Below are 21,094 nucleotides of genomic sequence, written 5' to 3' on the forward strand. Positions count from 1 at the left end.
CAAAACTCTGCTATCTTGAACTTGGAGGGGCGCAAAACAAAGTTGAGTGAGTCAGTAAAACAAAGTTTTTCGAAAATATTTCATTTAATAACATTTCTAACCCCTCGCTGTAAAACCTGTATACTTTCCCAGAAAAATAGTATATAATATGCATATAAATCTTCAAATAGCTCAATTCACAAATCTTTATCAAAACCAGAAAGTATGCCATGCAATAAATGTCAATAACGGATTAAGAATGCATCAATATAACAGGTGACATAATGAATCAACCGGAGACCCTACAGTTGGTCCTGTACGGTTAATTCCATAGCTCAATATCCAAACCAACCGGAGTCACCACGGTGACCTGTACGGCACTACTCTGCACATAAGTCGGAACTACCTGAAGTAGTCTGTACGACAAGAATGGTGTAATAATACGCTCTAGTGCTTCTCTCATCAATCATCTGTGCACATAATCTAAGGTCACCTACCAATCGGAACCACCTCTAGTGGTCTGTACGACTAGCATGTCGGAACCTTCTCATGGTCTATACGACATACACCTACTTGGATCCAAGGTGAGCGTGCGGTGCGGGTGAATATTATAAGCACTAACACCAGGGGTGTAGGTTATGAGCTCTCAACACAATTCACATGAATAACATAAAACTCACCTGATACTCACTTGTGCGTCCACAGCACCAATTCACATATATATGCACCAATTATCAATTCATATAATTCATAATATGCATGCATGGCATTTTAAAAACATACTTTCATTTAAATTCAATTTCTGGGAAATTCAGTAGTATATAGGTAATAACAGAAAATAACTGCCCACTCACCTGGAGTTCGCCCTATAACTCCCTAGCACAACACATCAAGGTGTCATGACGATCGGTGCCCAGAAAAATCATCAAATCAACCTCAGAAATCATATCGATAGAAAATATAACTTATATAAAACATGTCACTACGTAGTTCGATCCGGAAGATTTGCAAATCAGATTTCCAATCCATAACTTCCAGAGGTCCACAATATATCTCTAGAACAACATCCTAAAATTTCCTTACCATCCAACGGTCGGATCTCCGTTAATTGTCAAAACCAAGTGACGGTTAATATTCTATTTTATGAACTTAGAACTCCAATTCTGGAAGATCCGTGAATCAGATTCCCAATCCATAAGTTCCTATACTCCTCAAATATTACGTATTACAACATATCAAAGTTTGGTGACGATCCAACGGTCGGATCGTCAATTCACATTTTCACCTAACCACGAATTGTAACGAACTTAGGTTCAATTACTCAACTTACGTCAATCAATTATCAAAAATGAAGCTAGACCATTAAACACATGCTAAAAATGACATTGGTGGGCCACTGGCCACGTGCCGCCACAAGGGCCGCCGCAGCGGCCGCCCCGGCTCGCCGGAAAATTCAACTATTTCAAAAAATTCTCACAAAATACAAAAATGAAGATCTCAATGAGTAGAGTAAACTTTATACCTGTGGCCAAGGCCAATTTGTCCTGGAAAGGCTCCAATTTCATCAAAACCCGTCGGAACCCTAGTTTTGGGTGTGATTCGATTCGGCCTTCAAACTTGCTCCGACGCCTCCACCACTGCCTGGGCTTTGTTCCTGGGTTCTAAGGGAGTATAATGGTGGTGGTAATTGGAAGGAATAATTTCAAAATTCCCTGGAGAAAGGAAAAACCCGCCGGAACCACCGTGGGTGTACGGCTTCAATTCGAATAAATTTGACAAGAAATTTGATAATCTACCACCACAGGGATGTTGGGCTCGTTGAGAACGTTCCATAGACACCGGAATCACCTCCAACGGACCTCGAACGAAGGAGATACGACTGGGTCAAGAACCGGGTCGTAATATGGAATCGGGTCGTAGGTCCGGTTAGCTAGTTCTTCTTCTTCCTCATTTCCCTCCTGCTCTCTTCTCTGGTTGGTCAGCCCTTCCTCTCTCCTCTCCTAATTTTCCAACTCTCTCTCTCTCACTCCCGGAGCTCTTCCTCCTCTCTTTTCCTGATTGGGCATTTCTGCCCAGTCTATTTTTTTTTTCTGTTTCTTCTTTCTTTCCTTTTCCCATTTCTAATTCTAATAACTAATAAAATAATAATACTTATAAATATATATATATATATATATATATATATATATATATATATATATTAACCAAAGTAAAAGTACTTCTCAGGTTAGAGTTCCGTAAAACTTTAACCGTAACTCCAAATCCTCTTCTGCTCGTATTGTCGAGTATTTCAGGAATACGCTGAAATAATTTCGTACTTCTCACTATACGTTGGTCAACGAAAGTCAAAAACCTTTCACCTCTAGTGCATTTTCGTAAAATCAGGGACGGGCTGTGACATAGAGAATCCTTAACAGCCAACTCATCAGACCATTTGGAAAGTAATCTGTTATCTTTAGGAGTGAGAAGGTTCCTGGCCACCACCGCAGCGGTCATATCATTCTTCATCATAGAGTCCCCAACGGTAAGAGGACCAGTAGGAGATAAGAAGGATGGGCGCCATATGTTGTCTTGAGAAGGCATGGCTGCCTCTTCACCAAAGTTCAAGTCAAAATGACGGTCGGATGGACCAGACATTCTCAGAAATGATGAAGGAGAAATGAGGTGCAATAAATCTCTGAAGTAAGGGGAAAATTCCTACAAGCAATAACTCTCTGAATGTACTTCTTGTACACAATTGGTGCCCTTCTAAAAGAAAGGGCAATATGGTCGTTAGTTCAAAAATCGAAGAGACACCACTCTCCGGATTCCAAAGAGGCACCACTTTCCACACGCAACATCAGCTCCTCGGGTACCACAGATAAATTTGCCAAAGATCTCTGACAAAGTTTAGACACATAAATTTTGAAGGTCCAGCTACCCTACTATTGCCCATAAGGGTAAAGGAACAGTACCACTGCTTGATAACTAGAAAGTCCCAATGTGTGTCAACCTCCGTGCTTCGTGGCAAGGAAGACTGGCAAAAATGCCCAACCTTTACTCACATTCGAGAAAACACTCCCAACAAGATTGCTTGCTCAAAAATCGAAGAGGCACCGCCCTCCGAATCTCGAGAGTCAGACTCCCAACAGGATTACTTTCTCAAAAATCAAAGAGACACTGCTCTCCGAATCTCAAAAGTCAGACTTCCAACAGGATTGCTTTCTCAAAAATCGAAGAGACACCGCTCTCCGAATCTCGAGAGTCAGACTCCCAACAGGATTACGTGCTCAAAAATTGAAAAGGCACCTCCCTCTGAATCTCGAGAGCCAGACTCCCAACAAGATTACTTTCTTAAAAATCGAAGAGACACTGCTCTCCGAATCTCAAGAGTCAGACTCTCAACAGGATTGCTTTCTCAAAAATTGAAGAGACACCGTTCTCTGAATCTCGAGAGTCAGATCTCCGACAGGATTGCTTGTTTGAAAACCGAAGAGGCACCGCTCTTCGAACTTCGAGAGCCAGATTTCCTTGAATAAAGCTTGTCTGCAATCTTCACATGCAACATCAGCTTTCCAGATACCACAGACCACTTTTTCAAAATACTCTGACAAAGTTAAAACATGTGAAACCTGCAGCTCCCCCTACATTGCTATGACCAAGAAGGGTAAAGGAATAACACTATTACTTGTTGTTAGGGAGACTCCTATATATGTCGACCTCTATCCTCGACAACCAGGTAGACCTACAAATAAAAAAAATGCTCAATTTTTCTTCACATCCGAGAGGGCATTCTTAGCAGAGTCTTTCGAAATACTCAGCTTATTTTCCTCCCGATAATACCTCTGCAAACAAGCCGCACCAGAGCAAAAGTATCTCATATCATCAAGGTTAAAAGCAAGAGTATCCCATATCATGTTTTTTCCCTGTCTTTTCCTTTGGCCTTGTTCTTACTTGTAAGACAAGAAGAAATAGAGCAATCAGTCAGCACTTGGAATCAAGCTTCCAGTCAGGAACTGACTGCCTGAAACCCCTTGCCTGATTACTTACCTAGCATTGCTCTCGAGTACTTATCTTCAACATCTTATGCTTTTAGAGAAGATACCACATCTGCCTGAGGAACAGATAGGGCAAGTGAGAATGATACAAGGAAGCATGTGGAGACAAACGTAACAGAACACATGCCGATACATCCACTACTTTGTCAACAGCAAAAGTATCTCATATCATCAGGGTCGAACGTACTCTAGATTTAATGGACTTGTTTTTACCCTCAAATTCTTGAGTCGGCCTTATACTCTAGAGGAAACCAGAAAACCCTCCAGCTCAGTTCAAGAATAAGCCTGTGGAAAGTTACTTCTTCAAAAGCAAAAGTATCTCATATCATCTCTTCTCTATTTGCTTGTCCTTATCCTTGTTGCTATTTACGACACAAGAAGAATGAGAACAATCAACCGGAAGCCGAAGTTGAACCTCCGATCTAGGTTGCTTGCTTAGAAGTCTAATTGCGTACCTTGTCTGTTACCTCCTTCGGTAAATCTCCTAGCTCGGCGACTTGGGGGACTCCTACTACATGGTTTGTATCGCGCTTAACCAAGCCTGAAACTACAAGTAAATTTCAAGTCAAATTGATACATTACCTTGTGCATCTCCACCGGTTAAAGATAGCACCCCTGGATGGAGGAAAAGTACTTCAAGAGAAGATGCCACATCTACCTATGAGACAGATAAGGCAAGTGAAGACGATACCACACTTCGGTACTTAGAAGTTTCGTGATTACTCAGCGGCTTGGATCTTGCAAGTCCCCAACCGAGGAGCTTCCCTCACTCGAGAACTTAGGGGAGCACTGTTTGTACTATACTTGACCAATCCCGAAACTATTGAGCACCGGTCAACGTTATACTGTCAAGGACCCAAAATAGTTTCCCTCCAACCAGGAGGCCAATCATATCGCGACACGTGTCGACATCAGAAGCCAATCATAGCGCGACACGTGTCAACATCAGAAGCCAATCACAACACGACATGTGTCAATGTCAGAATGAAACTAGAAACTCTCTTCTATAAATAGAGATCATTCTCTCACAATATTTCCTAATGTTATTTGTACTAAATCATTCACTAGTACTCACAAAATGAGAGCTTGAACCTATGTACTTGTGTAAACCCTTCACAATTAATGAGAACTCTTCTACTCCGTGGACGTAGCCAATCTGGGTGAACCACGTACATCTTGTGTTTGCTTCCCTGTCTCTATCCATTTACATACTTATCCACACTAGTGACTAGAGCAATCTAGCGAAGGTCACAAACTTAACACTTTTTGTTGTACCAAAGTCCTCACTGATTTTGTGCGTCAACAGATTTCATCCTGAGCATGAATTCTGATATAGCATATATTATATTTTTCTGAGAAAATTATACAGGTTTTACGGTGAGGGGTTAAAACTTTTGAGAAATGAAATGATTTTGAAAAACTTTGTTTTTGCCCATTCACACTTTCTGTTTTACGCCCCTCCAGGTTTTTGGTAGAAGTGCTTTGGTGGATCACAAGGATTTCGATGGGGGTTCTGACAGAACATCACAATGTAGGATCACCCTTGGGTGTTGTATAATTAGTACTTGTCCTACTTGATTGCACTTAGGTTATTTATGCTCCGATTATGTATTTCACACTTAATCTTGCACTTACACCTTATCTTATCTAGTACTCTAGTTGATTTGTTTTTTTTTTGTTTATTCGTAATTCCTTATATCTTTATTGCTTCCGCACTGTGCACATGACTACGTCACCGTCACGTGACGCCCAGCATACCCTGATTTAAGTCAGGGTGTGTCATGTCTTGTTTGGAGTGAATACTTAGTTTCAAGATGTAAATTGATTTGAGCTTCAGGAGATAGAGTGCGATCGAAATCGAGTTCTAAGAAGTAAAGTCGTGAGGTGACTTTTGAATTTTAGGATGCAAAACAGAATTAAAATCAAATTTTAGGGAGCAAAATGACAACTTAGACCATCTCCGGTGGATATGTCAAATCCTAAGTGAAATATCACGCAATTAAATTTGAAGGTAGAAAGAAACTCCAACCGATATATCAATTTTACATGGTTTGACATATGAGTCCTTTTCTGTCAAATTTGACAAAATAAAAAAGGTGATGTTAATTAATTCTTTAATTATTTGTATGTGTTCTATTAATGCATCAATTATAAATCATGAAAAATTATTTTAATTGATTTCTTTTTAAAAATGAGTCCTACTAATGTCATTTATAACAAAAATATATATGAGTTAGAAGAAGGAAAAATCTAACAACATTTTACATTTATCTTTCGACATCACGGCTAATACTCTTATAAATTTTAAAGAATTAAAGTAAAATAGAAATCAAAGATACTAAGGACCAAAATATAAAATATCGATGATATCGGAAATATCGATAGTCCAAAAACACGAAAATTTCGATGGAAATATCGGGATATTATCGATATCGATAAAAATTGAATAAAAACCACGGAAATTGTAAGAAAAACTTGGAAATTTTTATTAAAACTTTACAGGATGTTTATTTAGTCAATTATCTATTAGTTTATCACAAAAAATTGGAAGGAAATGCATTGCATGATAGATATAACTGATTTAAGTTGATTATATAGCGAGCTGACAAACATTATGAGTGTAGAAAATATGTAGTAATTAATAAAAGAAGTTTAAACACACTGTAATCATTTATATATAATGAATTAGTACAATATTTTACACTTTATACATGCATGGTAAGATACATGAGTGACTTAGTAAGGTCTAAAATATCGATGATATCGGAAATATCGATTATCAAAAAAAATAACGGTAATCCAAAAACATGAAAATTTAGATGAAAATATCGAGATATTATGGATATTTTAGACGGCACAATTCGCTGAGCATGCTGGTACAAAGCGTAAAATAGCGGAAACTTCATACAGCGGAAGCTACTAGTGGAAAACTCACGAATATGATGATGAGAAGAGAACTGACGGCGGTGATCACCACGCGCCAAACCCTCCTCCTCCTCCTCAAACCCTTGTCTTCACTCGCCACCGCAACACCGCCGCCCGATATCTCTTCCGAGCTCTTCGCCGTCCTCTCTCACCGGAATTGGCAGAAACACCCTTCCCTCAGAAACCTAATCCCCTCCATATCCCCTTCCCATGTCTCTTCCCTCTTCGCCCGCAACCTCCACCCCCAAATTGCCCTCTCCTTCTTCCGCTGGATCGCCGAAATCCCCCGATACAAGCACACCGTCCACTCTCATTCCTCATTGCTCCTCAACATTCTGCTTCCCAATCGCTGGCTCGATGCCGCCGAGAAGATCCGGATTTCGATGCTCAAGGCCTGCGATTCGCCTGAGGACGCCCACTTTGTGCTCGACCTGTTGCGCCGGATGAACAACGGCGGTTCTGGTTTCGTCGAGTTCAAGCTCACTCTCAGGTCCTACAACTGGCTCCTAATATCTGTGTCTAAGTTTTTACTAATTGATGATGTGAAAACTGTGTTTTTGGAAATGTTGGCCGACAAGATTCCGCCGGATATTGTTACGTTGAATACCATGGTGGTTGCTTATTGTAAATTGGGAAATGTGGCCGGGGCCAATTTGTATGTCAGTAAGATAGTGCAGGCAGGTTTTAACCCCACTAGTTTTACATACAGTTCATTGATAATGGGGCATTGTAGGAACAAGGATGTGGATAATGCTTTTAAGATTTTTGAGGTAATGCCGGATAAGGGCTGTCCAAGAGACGTGGTTTCGTATAATTATTTAATTTGGGGGTTTTGTGAGGCTCATCGCATTGATGAGGCACTCAAGTTGTTCTCTCACATGGGGCAGGGGGGCGATAATTGTTTTCCTAATGTGAGAACATATACGGTTCTTATTCATGCATTGTGTGGATCAAGAAGGAAACTAGAAGCAATTAATCTATTTAAAGAGATGATAGAGAAGGGTTGTGAACCCAATGTATATACTTATTGTGTGCTCATTGATAGCATGTGTAAGGAAAATAAGCTTGATTATGCTAGAAAGGTGCTAAATCAGATGCTGGAGAAAGGATTGAGTCCTAATGTTGTCACATACAATGCATTAATAAATGGGTATTGCAAGGAGGGAACAGTTGAGGCTGCACTTGAGATTTTGGCTTTGATGGAATCAAATGTTTGTTGCCCAGATGTTCACACATTCAGTGTATTGATTGACGGGTTGTGTAAAAGGAATAATGTGCACCAGGCAATGGCACTGCTTAACAACATGCTTGAACGGAAGCTCTCACCAAACTTGGTTACATATAACTCATTACTCCATGGCCAGTGTAAAGGAGGTCATTTCGATAGTGCTCATAGGTTGCTTAATTTGATGACTCATAGTGGTTTGGCTCCTGACCAGATTACTTACTGTATTTTCATCGATGGTCTCTGTAAGTGGAAGAGATTACAGGAAGCTCAAACCATGTTTGATACTCTCAAGAAGAATGGCATCAAGTCAAGTACAGAGATGTTTACTGCTTTAATTGATGGTTACTGCAAGATTGGGAAAATCGATGATGCCCTTTCTCTATTTGATAGTATGCTTGCTGAGGATTGTTTGCCAAATTCATATGCTATCAATGCCTTGATACATGGGCTTTTCAAAGAGAAAAAAATGATAGAAGCATCCTCAGTCATGGAAAAGATGTTATGTATAGGTGTGAAGCCTACAGTCCCTCATTATAATATTTTAATTAATCATGTTCTGAAAGAAGGTGACTTTGATCGTGCTCATCAGCTTCTCAATAAAATGGTCTCTGTCGGTAACAAGCCTACTCTAATTACTTACAACACATTAATTCAGGCATATTGTGCGTTAGGGAATATAAATGAAGCGGAGAAGCTGATGAGTAAGATGAATGGAGAAGGAATTTCTGCAGATTCGTTGACTTACACATTTTTAATTGATGGATATGTCCGTATGGGATTAATTGATTGTGCGTTTGATGTTCTTAAGCGCATGTTTGATTCTGGTTGTGAGCCTTGTCATCGTACCTATTCCTTTCTAATCAAATATCTCTCAAATAAGAAGTTCGTCATGACAAACAGCAAAGCAGTGGGTCTCGATATAATGTTGAATGTCTCTGGAAATATCACTGATATATGGAAGACCATGGATTTTGAAATTGCTTTGGAGCTATTTGAGAAGATGGTTGGACATGGTTGTGCTCCCAATATGAACACCTATGGCGAGCTTATAGTAAGACTTTGCAAAGAGAGAAACTTGGAAGTGGCCCAGAGGTTATATGATCATATGAGAGATATGGGTATTTCTCCCAACGAAGATATTTATAATTCTCTTGTTAATTGTTGCTGTGAGATGCATGTGTATGGAGAAGCAGCAATTCTAGTGCATACTATGATTGAGCATGGTTATTTACCAGCATTAGAGTCGTGCAAGTTGCTTGTAAGTGGCCTTTTTGATGAAGAGAATGACGAGAAGGCTAAGGAAGTTTTTTGTAGCATGCTTCGCTGTGGGTATAACTATGATGAAGTAGCTTGGAAACTTCTCCTTGATGGTTTGATTAAGAGGGGCCATTTAAATAGAGGATCAGAGCTGCTAACAGTCATGGAGAAAATGGGTTGCCAGCTTCATCCTGAGACAAATAGAATGTTGACTGAGGGACTTAATGGGACATGATACTGATACTCTATGTTGTTTTTAAAAAAGAATTGGATGTCGCAAGGGGCTTGTAGCTCAAGTGGGTTAAAGCGTTGACCCCCTGCACCTGAGATATTCTGATTGAATCCCCTCCCTCCACCAATATCACCTGTACCAGAATAATAATTGGATGTTTTTGTCACACAACAAGCCTTAGAAACTAAGGATATGATGTTGTGCTCTGTAGCTTCAGCACTGATTCTCATTAAGGATATTCCGTAAGCTGATTGTAGCTTCAGTGCTTCCACCAAGTTTACAAGCATTTGTGAAGATCATAAGGCAAGTTTGTATCTAAAATCTCAGATTCATTTGGTTAGATATCCTATCATTTATTGATGCGTTCCCTAACACAAATCCATGCATCATATGGCTAATTCATTCGAGGTGTAAATTTTATCTGTTTCTGAAGTAGATATACCCATCTACATACTTTTCTTTTTCCCATTCATACATATCTTATCTGGCACATTTCCTTGTGAACAATCTTGAGTTTGGACTAGAGCCTGCTAGTACACACGTGTGGGCACACACATGCACATGCACATATATGTATGTATAATATATATACACTTGGAGCTAAACATTCTGATCCGTAGATTTGTTTTGCAGGGTATAGCTTGAAGGTTACCACTTGGTTCACGAGAAAGTATTAAAACAATATCCAAAAAGTTTAAATATCTTCCAAATTCTTTGAGGCTTCATCAGTATCTTGTGCACCATAAGTATGTTAAAGGTAAAACCAAGTCTATTGTTTCATTAAATTCAGCTCCGTTGTCTTTGTTTGGTGTTCTGTTATTTTGTCTTTGGTTGCTAAGGAAATGGAGGCAAAGAAATGACCTTGAATGGGTTTGTGGTTTTAAATTTGTCTCTGTGTCTCACTCTTTTGATTGTGGGTTGCTTTTGTTATTTTATCAAGTAATTTACTGCCTAATTGGTGTATAAGAGACAAAATCTTTACCGTTGTTTTATAATTTACCAACACTTAATATCATTTTATTTTAGATGGGAAAATTTGAAATCAAATTAAAACATTTCTTAAGCATATCCCTGACTAAGATTTAAAACTGGATAAACAAATTACTGGTCAAGGTAAACAAATTACTAGGTTATCTTGGGATAACTCTCCGTTGCTTAATTGTTTTAGTTTAACTCTCCGTGGTAGCTTCATATGATATAACCTGATGTTGCATAACTCAATCTGTTATTTCCTTTACGAATCATGTTCTTTCTCCTCTTTGAAAACATTCAAAATAACCAGTTAATCATTTTAACAAGTTTTTGTTTTGCTGTTGTAAATCACCATTCTCCATCAAATTAACCAGCTTCGTTGGTAGTCCATGAAGCACAGGACTAAACTTGAACAATCTTTCTAGGAGACTGTCCAGTTGCTGGAAAACAATACATCACCAAGAGAAGAGGTTGTTTCGATTGTAAATCTCCACCGACCCCTTTGATCGGTAATCTTTGCTTGACAATGTCTGCCAGTTTTCCCATAAAGAAGCTGGGATATATTGTCTTCTCGCCAGCAGTTATTCAGCTTCCCAGCAGCGAGTTGAATGCTGAAGAGGTTTAATGGAAGGAAAACAGTAAAGGCAGTAGGAGACAACAAGATCTTGATACTATTTGGCAGAGATGGCTTTGGGGCGTAGGAGACACAAACACCCTTTTGATCATCGCTCAAGCTTCAAATGTCTTCACGTCACATCAACCATTTCGTCCATTCTCCTCACAAAGGCGCTCTTGGACCTAAGATCACGGTCTTGTATGGTAAACAGCCGAGGGTTTCGACCAAAAGTGAAGGCCTTTCTTTTCCATGGTGCCCCACCCAGATCGAACACCAACACTGTCAAAGCCAAAGCCAAAGCCACATCATTGGCTTGGTCAGTCAAGATTGCCCTGTCATACACAGCCAGGTAGTTTTTTAATTTCCCCTGCTTCAAATACATGTGCTCAACCACTGCCTGCCACTGAAGCTCAGCCACTTCACGCAAGTCATAATCTGTCACATAGTGCGTGATATTGTGTGAGCAGGGCACCTGCGGATATATCATCTTGGAGTTTGAGGAGTTGCCACCCGAGGCTTTCAAGTCCTTCAAATACTTCTCAGCTAAGCAGGAGCAGGGCTCTCGCTCAATTGGCCTCAATGTCAGTTCTATGAGCACATTTGAAGGGGTCCACAATCTCCTCCATCAGCCACTGTTGGATCTCGAGGCCTAGGTACAATTTCAGGGGAAAATCTTCCTTGCAATGCTTTCACACACCAAAGTTGCGCGGTCCATTGAGCCGCCCATGGAATGGAAATAATCGGTAGCATCAGTTATCTCCAACTGAAAGTGTTCTTGTATGTTGGGATCATCATTGTTCAAGCTATTGAAGTGGTTCTCCAGCTTCCTCTCTTGAGTTCGAGAAGGCGAACGGCGCTGAGGGTCTCTGAGAATATTGTCTAAATTGCTCAGGAGTTGTCAGTGGGAGGAGCTTGGAAGGGAGGGGGGTTGGGGTGGATCCGGAGGAGTCAGTACGCTGCTGTGTAGAAGGCTGCTTCACCATACATGTCTTTGCAGCAGGATTCGACTGTCTAGAAGGTTAAAGATGGGCTTGAGCCTTGGAAGGTTGGTGATGGTGGTGGTGGAGTGGGGTCGTTCGAGCACCAGGTTTGGTGGTGGTGTTGGGCTTGACGGGTTTTGTCGCCATGCTTCCTTCACCGGAATCTTATTCTTCAACGGTTTCTCTGCAGCCGGTGTCATCATTACGTTTGTATAGAATAGGGTTTCATATACAAGGTGCAACAAGTCCAGACATTTTTTATTTATACTTTGTTGGATTTGTAGCATTTTAGTATTAGCTTTCTAGTGTTTTGAGTAATTTTTCGGTAATTTTCTTGTAGCGCTTTTTAACAACCCAGTTGAGAATTCTTAGAATTTTCCGAAAGTAGGTCATCCATTAGTCCTGCCATTTCAAAGAATTACATTGATTTCCATTTCCATTGGTAGCATAAGCATACACATTTACAAAAAAAATTTATAAGGAAAATATGGACAAACTTTCCTTTTACACAAACAGATGTCACCTATGGAAAATGAAATCTACAATTGCAGGGGGGTATACGTATATATATATATATATATATAATCATAGCAACCGTACGTTATCCACTGGGTAGGATGAACGTGAAGCAGCTAGCAGAGCTGCTCCCGTGGCCGATCCGTCCTCCGTGACCTTGATGAGTACGACATGTTTCGCAATATCTTCGCCTAATATTTCCGTCAACGCTTCATGCAAGTACTCTCTAAACATTGTATATTCTGTATACAAACCCCCCTCCATTGCCACAACCGTTCTTCTCATTCTGTGATCGCTTCTACTTCTTCCGCCTGTGATTCCACCACTCCCATCCCGGCCAATCTTCTTTAAGATCCCCACAATACCAGCAGCTGCCAATCGAGCAGCCCTGCGCGTCACAACGTCACACACCTTGACTATGAGCTTTCGGACCTTCAGAGGGACATCCGGAATCTGAAATGGCCAGATCACCAAACAATATTCTGTTAGAAACTAGAAATCCTTGATGGAAAGAATCAATATGAATAGATTGTGTCTCGTCTACCTCCAGGTTTTCTCTTAAAATGCGTCCTACTTCTTCCAAGTCTGGAGAGTCATCCTCATGCATTGCAGCAATCAACGGCGTCCTGGAAAATATACACCGAAGAATAGTATTTTTAAAAGAAGACAATTGACTCCGGTTGTATAATAGAATTTTCCAACATTTTACTTAGAAGCAAATCGTAGGAAATGCCCTAATGCCACAGATGCTTACAATACGTAACGGGGCTTGGGAAACATGCAGAAGAGATCCACAACAATTACCAATAGGGAGTTTGTTACATATAACAGGGGATAAACTATCTTGCAATACATCTCTAATTTCCCATCATTTCATTTCATACTTCTAACGTTTACAAACAATATTAGAAGCTTGATCGTCCTGAGCATAATATAAGGTTCAATTTTAAATGCTTTTGTGAAGATGGAGAAATCACATAAATTGATATTGCATAGTATTTTCACATTAAGCCTTCAACGCATGATAACATTACCGAAACTTGCCAGTCAAAATTTTCTAATGTTTTCAGAAAAAAGTTGTATATAACATGAACATATAAAAATATGCCTACACTAGAGAAAAATATAATTGTATTGGAATACATAAATTATAAAGTACTAGAACAAATTGAAAATATGGGGAACAAGCATGTATAATGTGTTCATCCAAGTATCCAACAAGTCTCTTAGAATTTATTGAAAAAAAATAAAATGTAAAATGAAAGTTATCTATTTTCTGTCTAAGTGAGAGTCACGACCTAGGCGGTCTAGGTGGGTTTAGACAGGCTAGACGGCTGCCTAGAAGAAGTTATCTATTTTGTGTACAAGTGAGAGACGCGACCTAGGCGATCTAGGTGGGTTTAGGCAGGCTAGGCAAGCGCCTAGGCAGGTCTAGGCGCCCTTGCTTATTTTTCTTTAAACGCCTAGGGGTTAATTGTGGCGGTGACCAACCGCCAAGCGCCTAGGCGGGGATTTTAGAACAATGATCATATCAATATTAACTAATTATTCTAATGGCATTTTGCAATTCAGCCAATAAAACGAAACTGTATCAGCAAATGGCGCAGAGAGAGAATACCTCAAAATGAAAGGCATATATAACTTGGAAGATATAGGCTCAAAAATATCCGACTCCTGTGACATTCTGACAATCACTCTCCTAACAACATCGCCCAGGTACATTCCCGATATCAATTTTTCAAAACCCTGTTGAAAAGTTCTTTGACTAAATGAGATTCTAAAACATCATATTTGATTCAACAACTGCAAAATCAATAATAACACGAGTAATAAAATGAATCTTACCTGATCATTTGGATTAGGGCTATCAGCATCTAATTCAGTATCATACACAGTTCTTGGTAAATGAGAAGACCAAAAATTTCCCCATTCCATATTGACAACCTAATAAAGAACAATTAAATATTATTTCAAAACAACAATCTCATGTGAACAGATGGTTGGAAAAAGCACCATCTCATCAAGGTACAGGAATAAATTATATAAACATATGCATGTATATAAGAAGGGATACAAGATAATAGATACCATGCCTCCAGATGCTGTAAGTAGTCCTTGAGACTTAATTATAGCATCTGTCCTTTCCAAATAACAGGCATTAGTGCCAGTTCCAATTATTACTGCAGCAACAGTGTCTGTGTCGTGATAATGTCCAAGTGATAATGTTCCCACAGAGTCATTGACCTGGTTAAAGGAAAAGAAGAACTATGTTTACAGATTTTACATCCAAAGCAGTAATCAGAATCATACAAATAATTGTACAGGGGCACATGCCCGCAAAAGTTACATAATTGATAAAATACAAGGATATTTTTATGTTCACAAGTTACAATGCAAAAATACTGAATTTAGGGTTCCACATCAGAAGCCGTTACCCTTTCCTTTTATAAAAACCACTTAATAGTTTTCGTTCAATGAATTGCTTTTCCTAAGAAGAGTAGTCTATATAAAAGAAATTCAAGAGTCCAGGCATAATTTTCAATTCGATAAAAGACGTATAGGCATAACAATAATACCACCAAACATATAGTGAATTTATTACAGTGATCAACTAGCTTCCCATGTGATTTAGGGACTACAGTATATGTAGCAGAGACAATATTAAGAATTTTCCCCTTAAAACAATATTTTCTATTTCAAAGATAAAATTTCTAGAACATTTTTTCCACTTAAACAAATCCCATGTTAGCACAAATTTAATCTAATAGGAATTTACAATAAGTAATATTATTTAAAGATGAGAAACAGCAATCTTACAAGTGCTGCCACACTCATATTTAGACCCTTCTTGGTCATTGCTTTCTCCAAGCATCCTGCAACCTCTTTTCCAATCTAACAAAACATTTTAAAGCACGCATATATCAGGTGAGAAGGGGGGAAGCTCCTGCACACATAATTTACTAAAAAACAACTTATTAAGAAAATTCCAAAATCATCAAATCCTTTTTACGACATGTCTTAGTTGATACAATTAAACAAAATCAAGATGATTATTTGGTTTTTTTTTCTTTTTTGGTATTTGGTTTGGACCACATGGAATCAGCTTTCTGGATCATGCACAAATCAAAACTCAACCTAAAAAATGAACCTCAAACTGATTAAAATAGTGATCCATGTAAGACTTGTTATGCATCAGCAATAAGATATTTTTTCAAGCAACTATACTCTTGCCTTCACAAAGTTCCCTATAATAGTTGAGTTTTGTTGAAGTACAATATACTGGACACCATGCAACTAACCATGTCTTCAATCGCAAACCCTTTTGTCCATTTTAATAAAGTGCCTGATGAAACAGAGGTTTGTTTCACTGGAAAAGAGAACATAAATCCAAGCTCCCTTCTTCTGTCCAGCGAAAGCTTAGAATCGTCTGTTTCTCTTTCAACAAACTCCTTTACTGATGAAGCAATAAAATCAAATAGAACCTGCAGGCAATTGAGATATATCAGCTTCATGACACTAACGGTAGAACGTTGAGAGTTTTCAAGTATGTGCTACGCAGTTATAGATATCTGAATGTACAAATTCAGTTACCTCGCTTGTCCCAGTCATCAAATTTTGAGGAATATCTTGTTGATGTACATCATGTTCCAAGGTAGAGGACCTTGTACCTCCAAGCTTAACCCGCAAGACCCTAAAGTTAGTACCGCCAAGATCTAGTGCATAATAAGTTCCTTTTTCGCTCCTGACCCAAAAGATAAAAAATAAAACTAATCAATCTCATTTTCTTTTTTAACAAGAAACAATACTTATAAAGAACTAAAAGACTATGCACATGCAGAATCAACAAACTGTCCAGCAATAGAGAAACTTTAAGCACTGTCAATAAGATAACAGGAAACCTATCACCAAAGCTAAGCTAAACATAATATTAAATGACAACATCCTGCCAATTTGCATCATCAAGAAGAATAGTACCTCTTGAAACTCAACAGAAACCAAAGCCTATATAAAGAAGTCCAAAATCAAACTGTATCCAACAAAAGCTCCATACCCACCCCACCATATTTAAAAAAAATAAAAAAATCTTTTATTTGGTTATCCACACCAACCAAAATACAGCCATCACAACAGCCACACAAGACTTTCACGCTATTATTGTACACAATATCATCACCATTACAAACATCATATACTGGAACACATTTTCAAATTATAGATTCAGAGGCAATGGGTCATTTTATTGACAACAAGACATTGCATCAATCATTGGCAAGCTGGACGGATAATTGATATGGACGTAAAACAGGATAGTATATATTTCTAAGTAAATAATGACTTATCAACTATATTTATGTCTAAGCTGATGGCCAACAGTGTCACCAATAAATGGCACAATCATGTCCTAGTTGAAAACTATGATAGTGTGTTTAAATGAGGGACTTTAGAGCTCCATGTAACTTAGGCTAAAATTGTTAGGAATGCAGTACAAAAGTTAGAGTGCATTTGTAGTGTTTTGTAGTGCTTGAGTAGTTCATTGGTAGTGTTCTTGTAGTGCATATTTAACAATCGAGTCCAAAGTTAGATGAAATTTTCATCCAAACATGACATAACTGAATGTGAAAGTACTGTGGAATAGATTTTGAGGTTAATACAAAATGAAAAGTCAAATACTTCTAGATGAGCAATACATTGAATCTTAAAACCACACTCATAAAGACTTTCACTATATCAGCGTGAGAACAGAAGGAAATGGAAGAAAGAACCCTTTCGATTCTCGAAGTCATATTGGTAAATTTTCAAGAAACAAACTTATGCCCAAGCACAATACTGATTGGATTGATCAATTAGTGTCGAACGTCAAAACATCAAGGACGACTATAAAATTTAAAAAATAAGAAAACCAACATCCCAATTGAAGAACTTGAATGTCAGTTCAATCATCCCAATCGAAGAACTTGAATATCAGTTCAACTGAGACGAAGGGCAGAAAGAAGACCAATATCCAACAATTCCAAAATAGCACCTTTGCTAAGAAATATAAACGAGAGAACTATTCGACGACACACATCAGATAGTAATACGAAATGCATACAAAAGTGGGGGGAACGAAACTACAGTAACACAAGATAAATTGAAAAAGAACTATGACAGTAAGAGAATTGTAACAAAATAATAAATCATCAAACCAAGTAATCTCCAATCAAATACATCCCTAAATATGAAAACATTAAAATAAAGTTACTTTCTTGCCCCAAATAATCAAAGAAACGCAACAAAACATAAACAATAAACCCATTAAAATCCAATTAGAAAAAGAAAGAAAAAAATCCCGATTAACAGAACCACCCAAATTTTCATCAAATACAACATTACCATCTAAAACCACCAAAAAACCAAAACCTAATTGATTAAACAGATAAAAGAAAATCCCCATGGAAGAAGAAAATCAAGTGGAGCATTCAAAACTATTACCCATCGGGTAGTTTATCCACAAAAGTGAGCAGCATTTTGAGCTTGGAGCCACCGTCAGAGGCCAAGCCAGCGTGCATCTCCACCGCCATGGCGTCCACCACCTGCCTCAACCTCCCCACTGTGGTTTCACAGCTTAGCTCCAGGTCCTTCAAGACCCCAAACACTCTTCCCCACTTCCTTCTGCTCCTTATCCTCCGACCCACCACCATCGTCGCCACCGCACACGCCGCCACCGCCACCCCAACCGCCAATCCCACCGCCACCTTCCCCATACCCCTGACTTATCCACGCCCCCTGTTCCCAATTCAAAATCTCACCGCCAAACGGCGTCGTCTCGTCGGCCTACTAGCGAAACGACACCGTGTCACCATGAACGCGGTCCGGCTTATGTGGTTTGTGGCGTTTGATTGTGATTTTGTGAGAGCTCTCTCTCTGTCACTCTCACACCCTCCAACAGTCAAAAGCGGCGTTTAGATGGTTCCAACAGTTTGAATTTATCGACGGACACTGGTCGGAGTTTGATCTCCGGTGGTATTTCCGGCGATAGTGGCCGGAAAGTGGTGCGGGTGACCCGCTCGAGAAAAGGCGCTAGAGAGAGAGGTGAAGCCAGTGTAGGACGAATGCGCATGGTGGATACTTAAATAGTGGTCAAAATGACAAAATTGCCCTTATTCGTCCAAATGGTGGATTTGTTCTGATCTGCGGCGATTTTTTCACCCTTGTGGGGGAAGATTTTGTGGAGGTTAAAGGGAAATCCAAGATTTTATACTCGTGTGTGGTAAAATTTGTCATGATTTGTGATTGTGGGATAATAATTAGTTTGATTTTGTGTGGAAGATTATGAGACTTCCAATTGGGGGTGAACTAAAGACTCAAAGATGCTTTCGTAGTCTTCGTATTTGGAATAAGTATGCAACTATGCATTTTTTCATAAGTAGAAATTGTGGTAGCAATAATCCACTGTCTTCTGTCTTGACAAATATATACTTACAAAATAATCAACACATTAAAGACTAAAGCATCACACGCCCACCAAGTGGGGGATTTGACCAATAGATTTCTGATGCTTAAGTTAGTTCCCTTGAAAATACTGATTATTTAGGGTTTGTATGCGTAGCAAAAAACTTACCGAAAATTAATGGAGATTGAGGTATTTGTAGGAGAAGGTTGCCAACCATGGGGTTCGAGTTTTGCACTACACATGACGGCATCCTATTGGCAAAGATATGTCATATGTAAGATGCGCGAGGCAATAATATTCCCAAGATATCAATTAGGAGATAATATCTTAGGATGGTGATGGGAATATCTCTGATTGATTGTGATAGAAATTCCTTACTTAATAAAGGTGATATTCAATTAGAATGTATTAGCATATAGGATTTAGTAATTAACCCTATTGTTAATACCTTTGACTTTTCCATGCCACGAGCAGAGGAGCTTTGAGCATTTGTTGTCAGCTACTTGAACCTTTAAGGATGCTAAGCTGGGCCAGGAATAAGGGTGGGTTCAAAAAACCGAAAAACCGAAAAAAATTGGACCGAACATCGAACCGAAACCGAAAAACCGAAAATCGAAAAAAATCAAACTGAAAAAGAAAAAGCCGAACTGAACCGAACTTTATTGGTTTGGTTTTGGTTTTGGAGGTTTGGAAACCGAACTGAACCGAACCAAATTGAATCCCTTTACACTTTATGAATGTATGCCCATAGTGTTTCTTTTGTGAAACTTTGTTGCCAAGTTTGAAACTAACCTAGGGCTTTTTCAAGAAGCATACTTGGTTCAATTAGGGAGTATATTTCATTGGTTATAGACGAAAGTTTTGGAAGGATTTGGAACTTGGAAGAGCTTCTTTGTTTGTTTGCTTTTTAAATGGATACGGTGATCATTTTTCTTTGCAATTGAGGTTGTTAATATAATAGGATTGGTTTATATGATCTTGTATATATACAACTACCTTCCCACTTTCCACTTGTTCTTATTATTAGTCTACCAATGCAAGCCTTTTCTAAATTCCATACTAAAAAAGTATCAAGTTCGATAAAATAAAATAAAAACCAAAACCGTACTAAAACCAAACCGAACAAAACCAAATTGAAAAAAAATCCAAATTGAAAAAAATCAAAAGAAAATTGAACAGAACCAAATGAAACCGAACTCACCCCTAGTGAGGAATCTGAAAAGCCTACCCATTTAATGAAAGCAATCTTGTCTTTCTTGAGAAAATGTCTACGCGTCGCCTTTTGGATTTTTGCAATTATTTTTTTGCTCCACATAAATTCCTTTTGTATTATTATGGGCCAATTTGGGATTGATGTGCTTTTTTGAAAAACTGCTTATGTTGTATTTTAAGAATAATCAGGTGCAAGATAAAGCGGTTGAGCATTTAATAAACTATATTTTAAAAGTGTTAGTTTGAAAAGCAGTGTAAAAGCGTTTGATAAATTTTAATGTAAAAATGATAACATTGTATAATTGCAAAAAATGGACATAATAGTGTAGGTGATGGTGAAGGCAATGTTGTGATGGTGGTGGTGGTGCCAATAAAGGGGTGTGGTGGTTAGGCTGCATAGGTAACAATGGTGGTAAAGGTGGCGACAACAGCGATGGTGGCCGTTGTGGTTGTGATGGCAATGGTGGCGGTTGTGTTTATGGTGATGGTGGCAATGCCATCAATGATGGTAGTGGCAATTGCGATGGTAGTGGTGGCGGGTATGGTTGTAATGTTGGTGGTGGCAACAGTAGTGGTGGTAATGGCAGTGGTGGTGTAAGAGGTTAGAGTTTGTAAGGGTAGGTGGTGATTGTCACTTTGTACTCAGGGAAAAAATGTGTTTAGAATGATAAATAATGTCATTTTTTAATTAATGAGCGTATTACATT

The 21,094-nt window shown here is 38.8% G+C and overlaps 2 protein-coding genes across 4 annotated transcripts; one reads left to right on the top strand and one right to left on the bottom strand.

Annotated features, from left to right (window-relative positions):
- The first annotated feature begins 6,899 nt into the window (after positions 1–6,899).
- On the top strand, positions 6,900–12,663 carry LOC103407903 (pentatricopeptide repeat-containing protein At5g65560-like). Of its 3 annotated transcripts, XM_070819159.1 has the most exons (4): positions 6,900–9,961; positions 10,292–10,415; positions 11,005–11,595; positions 11,714–12,663. In XM_070819159.1, exon 1 carries the CDS (start codon positions 6,956–6,958, stop codon positions 9,659–9,661), a length of 2,706 nt encoding a protein of 901 aa, XP_070675260.1. In that variant the 5' UTR covers positions 6,900–6,955; the 3' UTR covers positions 9,662–9,961; positions 10,292–10,415; positions 11,005–11,595; positions 11,714–12,663. The 3 variants fall into 3 exon arrangements, with proteins under 3 accessions (XP_070675260.1, XP_070675258.1, XP_070675259.1); XM_070819157.1 differs by having other exon boundaries at positions 11,005–12,663; XM_070819158.1 differs by having other exon boundaries at positions 11,017–12,663.
- LOC103426939 (hexokinase-3) lies at positions 12,601–18,827 on the bottom strand. The gene is made up of 9 exons (XM_008365023.4): positions 18,215–18,827; positions 16,334–16,484; positions 16,042–16,224; positions 15,560–15,634; positions 14,831–14,986; positions 14,588–14,686; positions 14,361–14,488; positions 13,287–13,368; positions 12,601–13,195 (listed from the first exon to the last, which is right to left on the bottom strand). Exons 1-9 carry the CDS (start codon positions 18,484–18,486, stop codon positions 12,812–12,814), a joined length of 1,530 nt encoding a protein of 509 aa, XP_008363245.3. The 5' UTR covers positions 18,487–18,827; the 3' UTR covers positions 12,601–12,811.
- Positions 18,828–21,094: the final 2,267 nt, after the last annotated feature.

Source organism: Malus domestica, chromosome 03, assembly GCF_042453785.1.
Source record: "Malus domestica chromosome 03, GDT2T_hap1".
Taxonomy (NCBI): domain Eukaryota; kingdom Viridiplantae; phylum Streptophyta; class Magnoliopsida; order Rosales; family Rosaceae; genus Malus; species Malus domestica.

Excerpts from the sequence above, each read along its gene's own strand:
- LOC103407903 (XM_070819157.1), top strand. The coding sequence starts at position 6,956 with ATGATGATGAGAAGAGAACTGACGGCGGTGATCACCACGCGCCAAACC.
- LOC103426939 (XM_008365023.4), bottom strand. The coding sequence starts at position 18,486 with ATGGGGAAGGTGGCGGTGGGATTGGCGGTTGGGGTGGCGGTGGCGGCG. Across the intron at positions 15,635-16,041 it reads GGTTTGCGATTGAAGACATG|ATTGGAAAAGAGGTTGCAGG; the intron begins GTTAGTTGCATG and ends ATGTTTTGTTAG. Across the intron at positions 13,196-13,286 it reads TTTTAAGAGAAAACCTGGAG|ATTCCGGATGTCCCTCTGAA; the intron begins GTAGACGAGACA and ends TGGCCATTTCAG.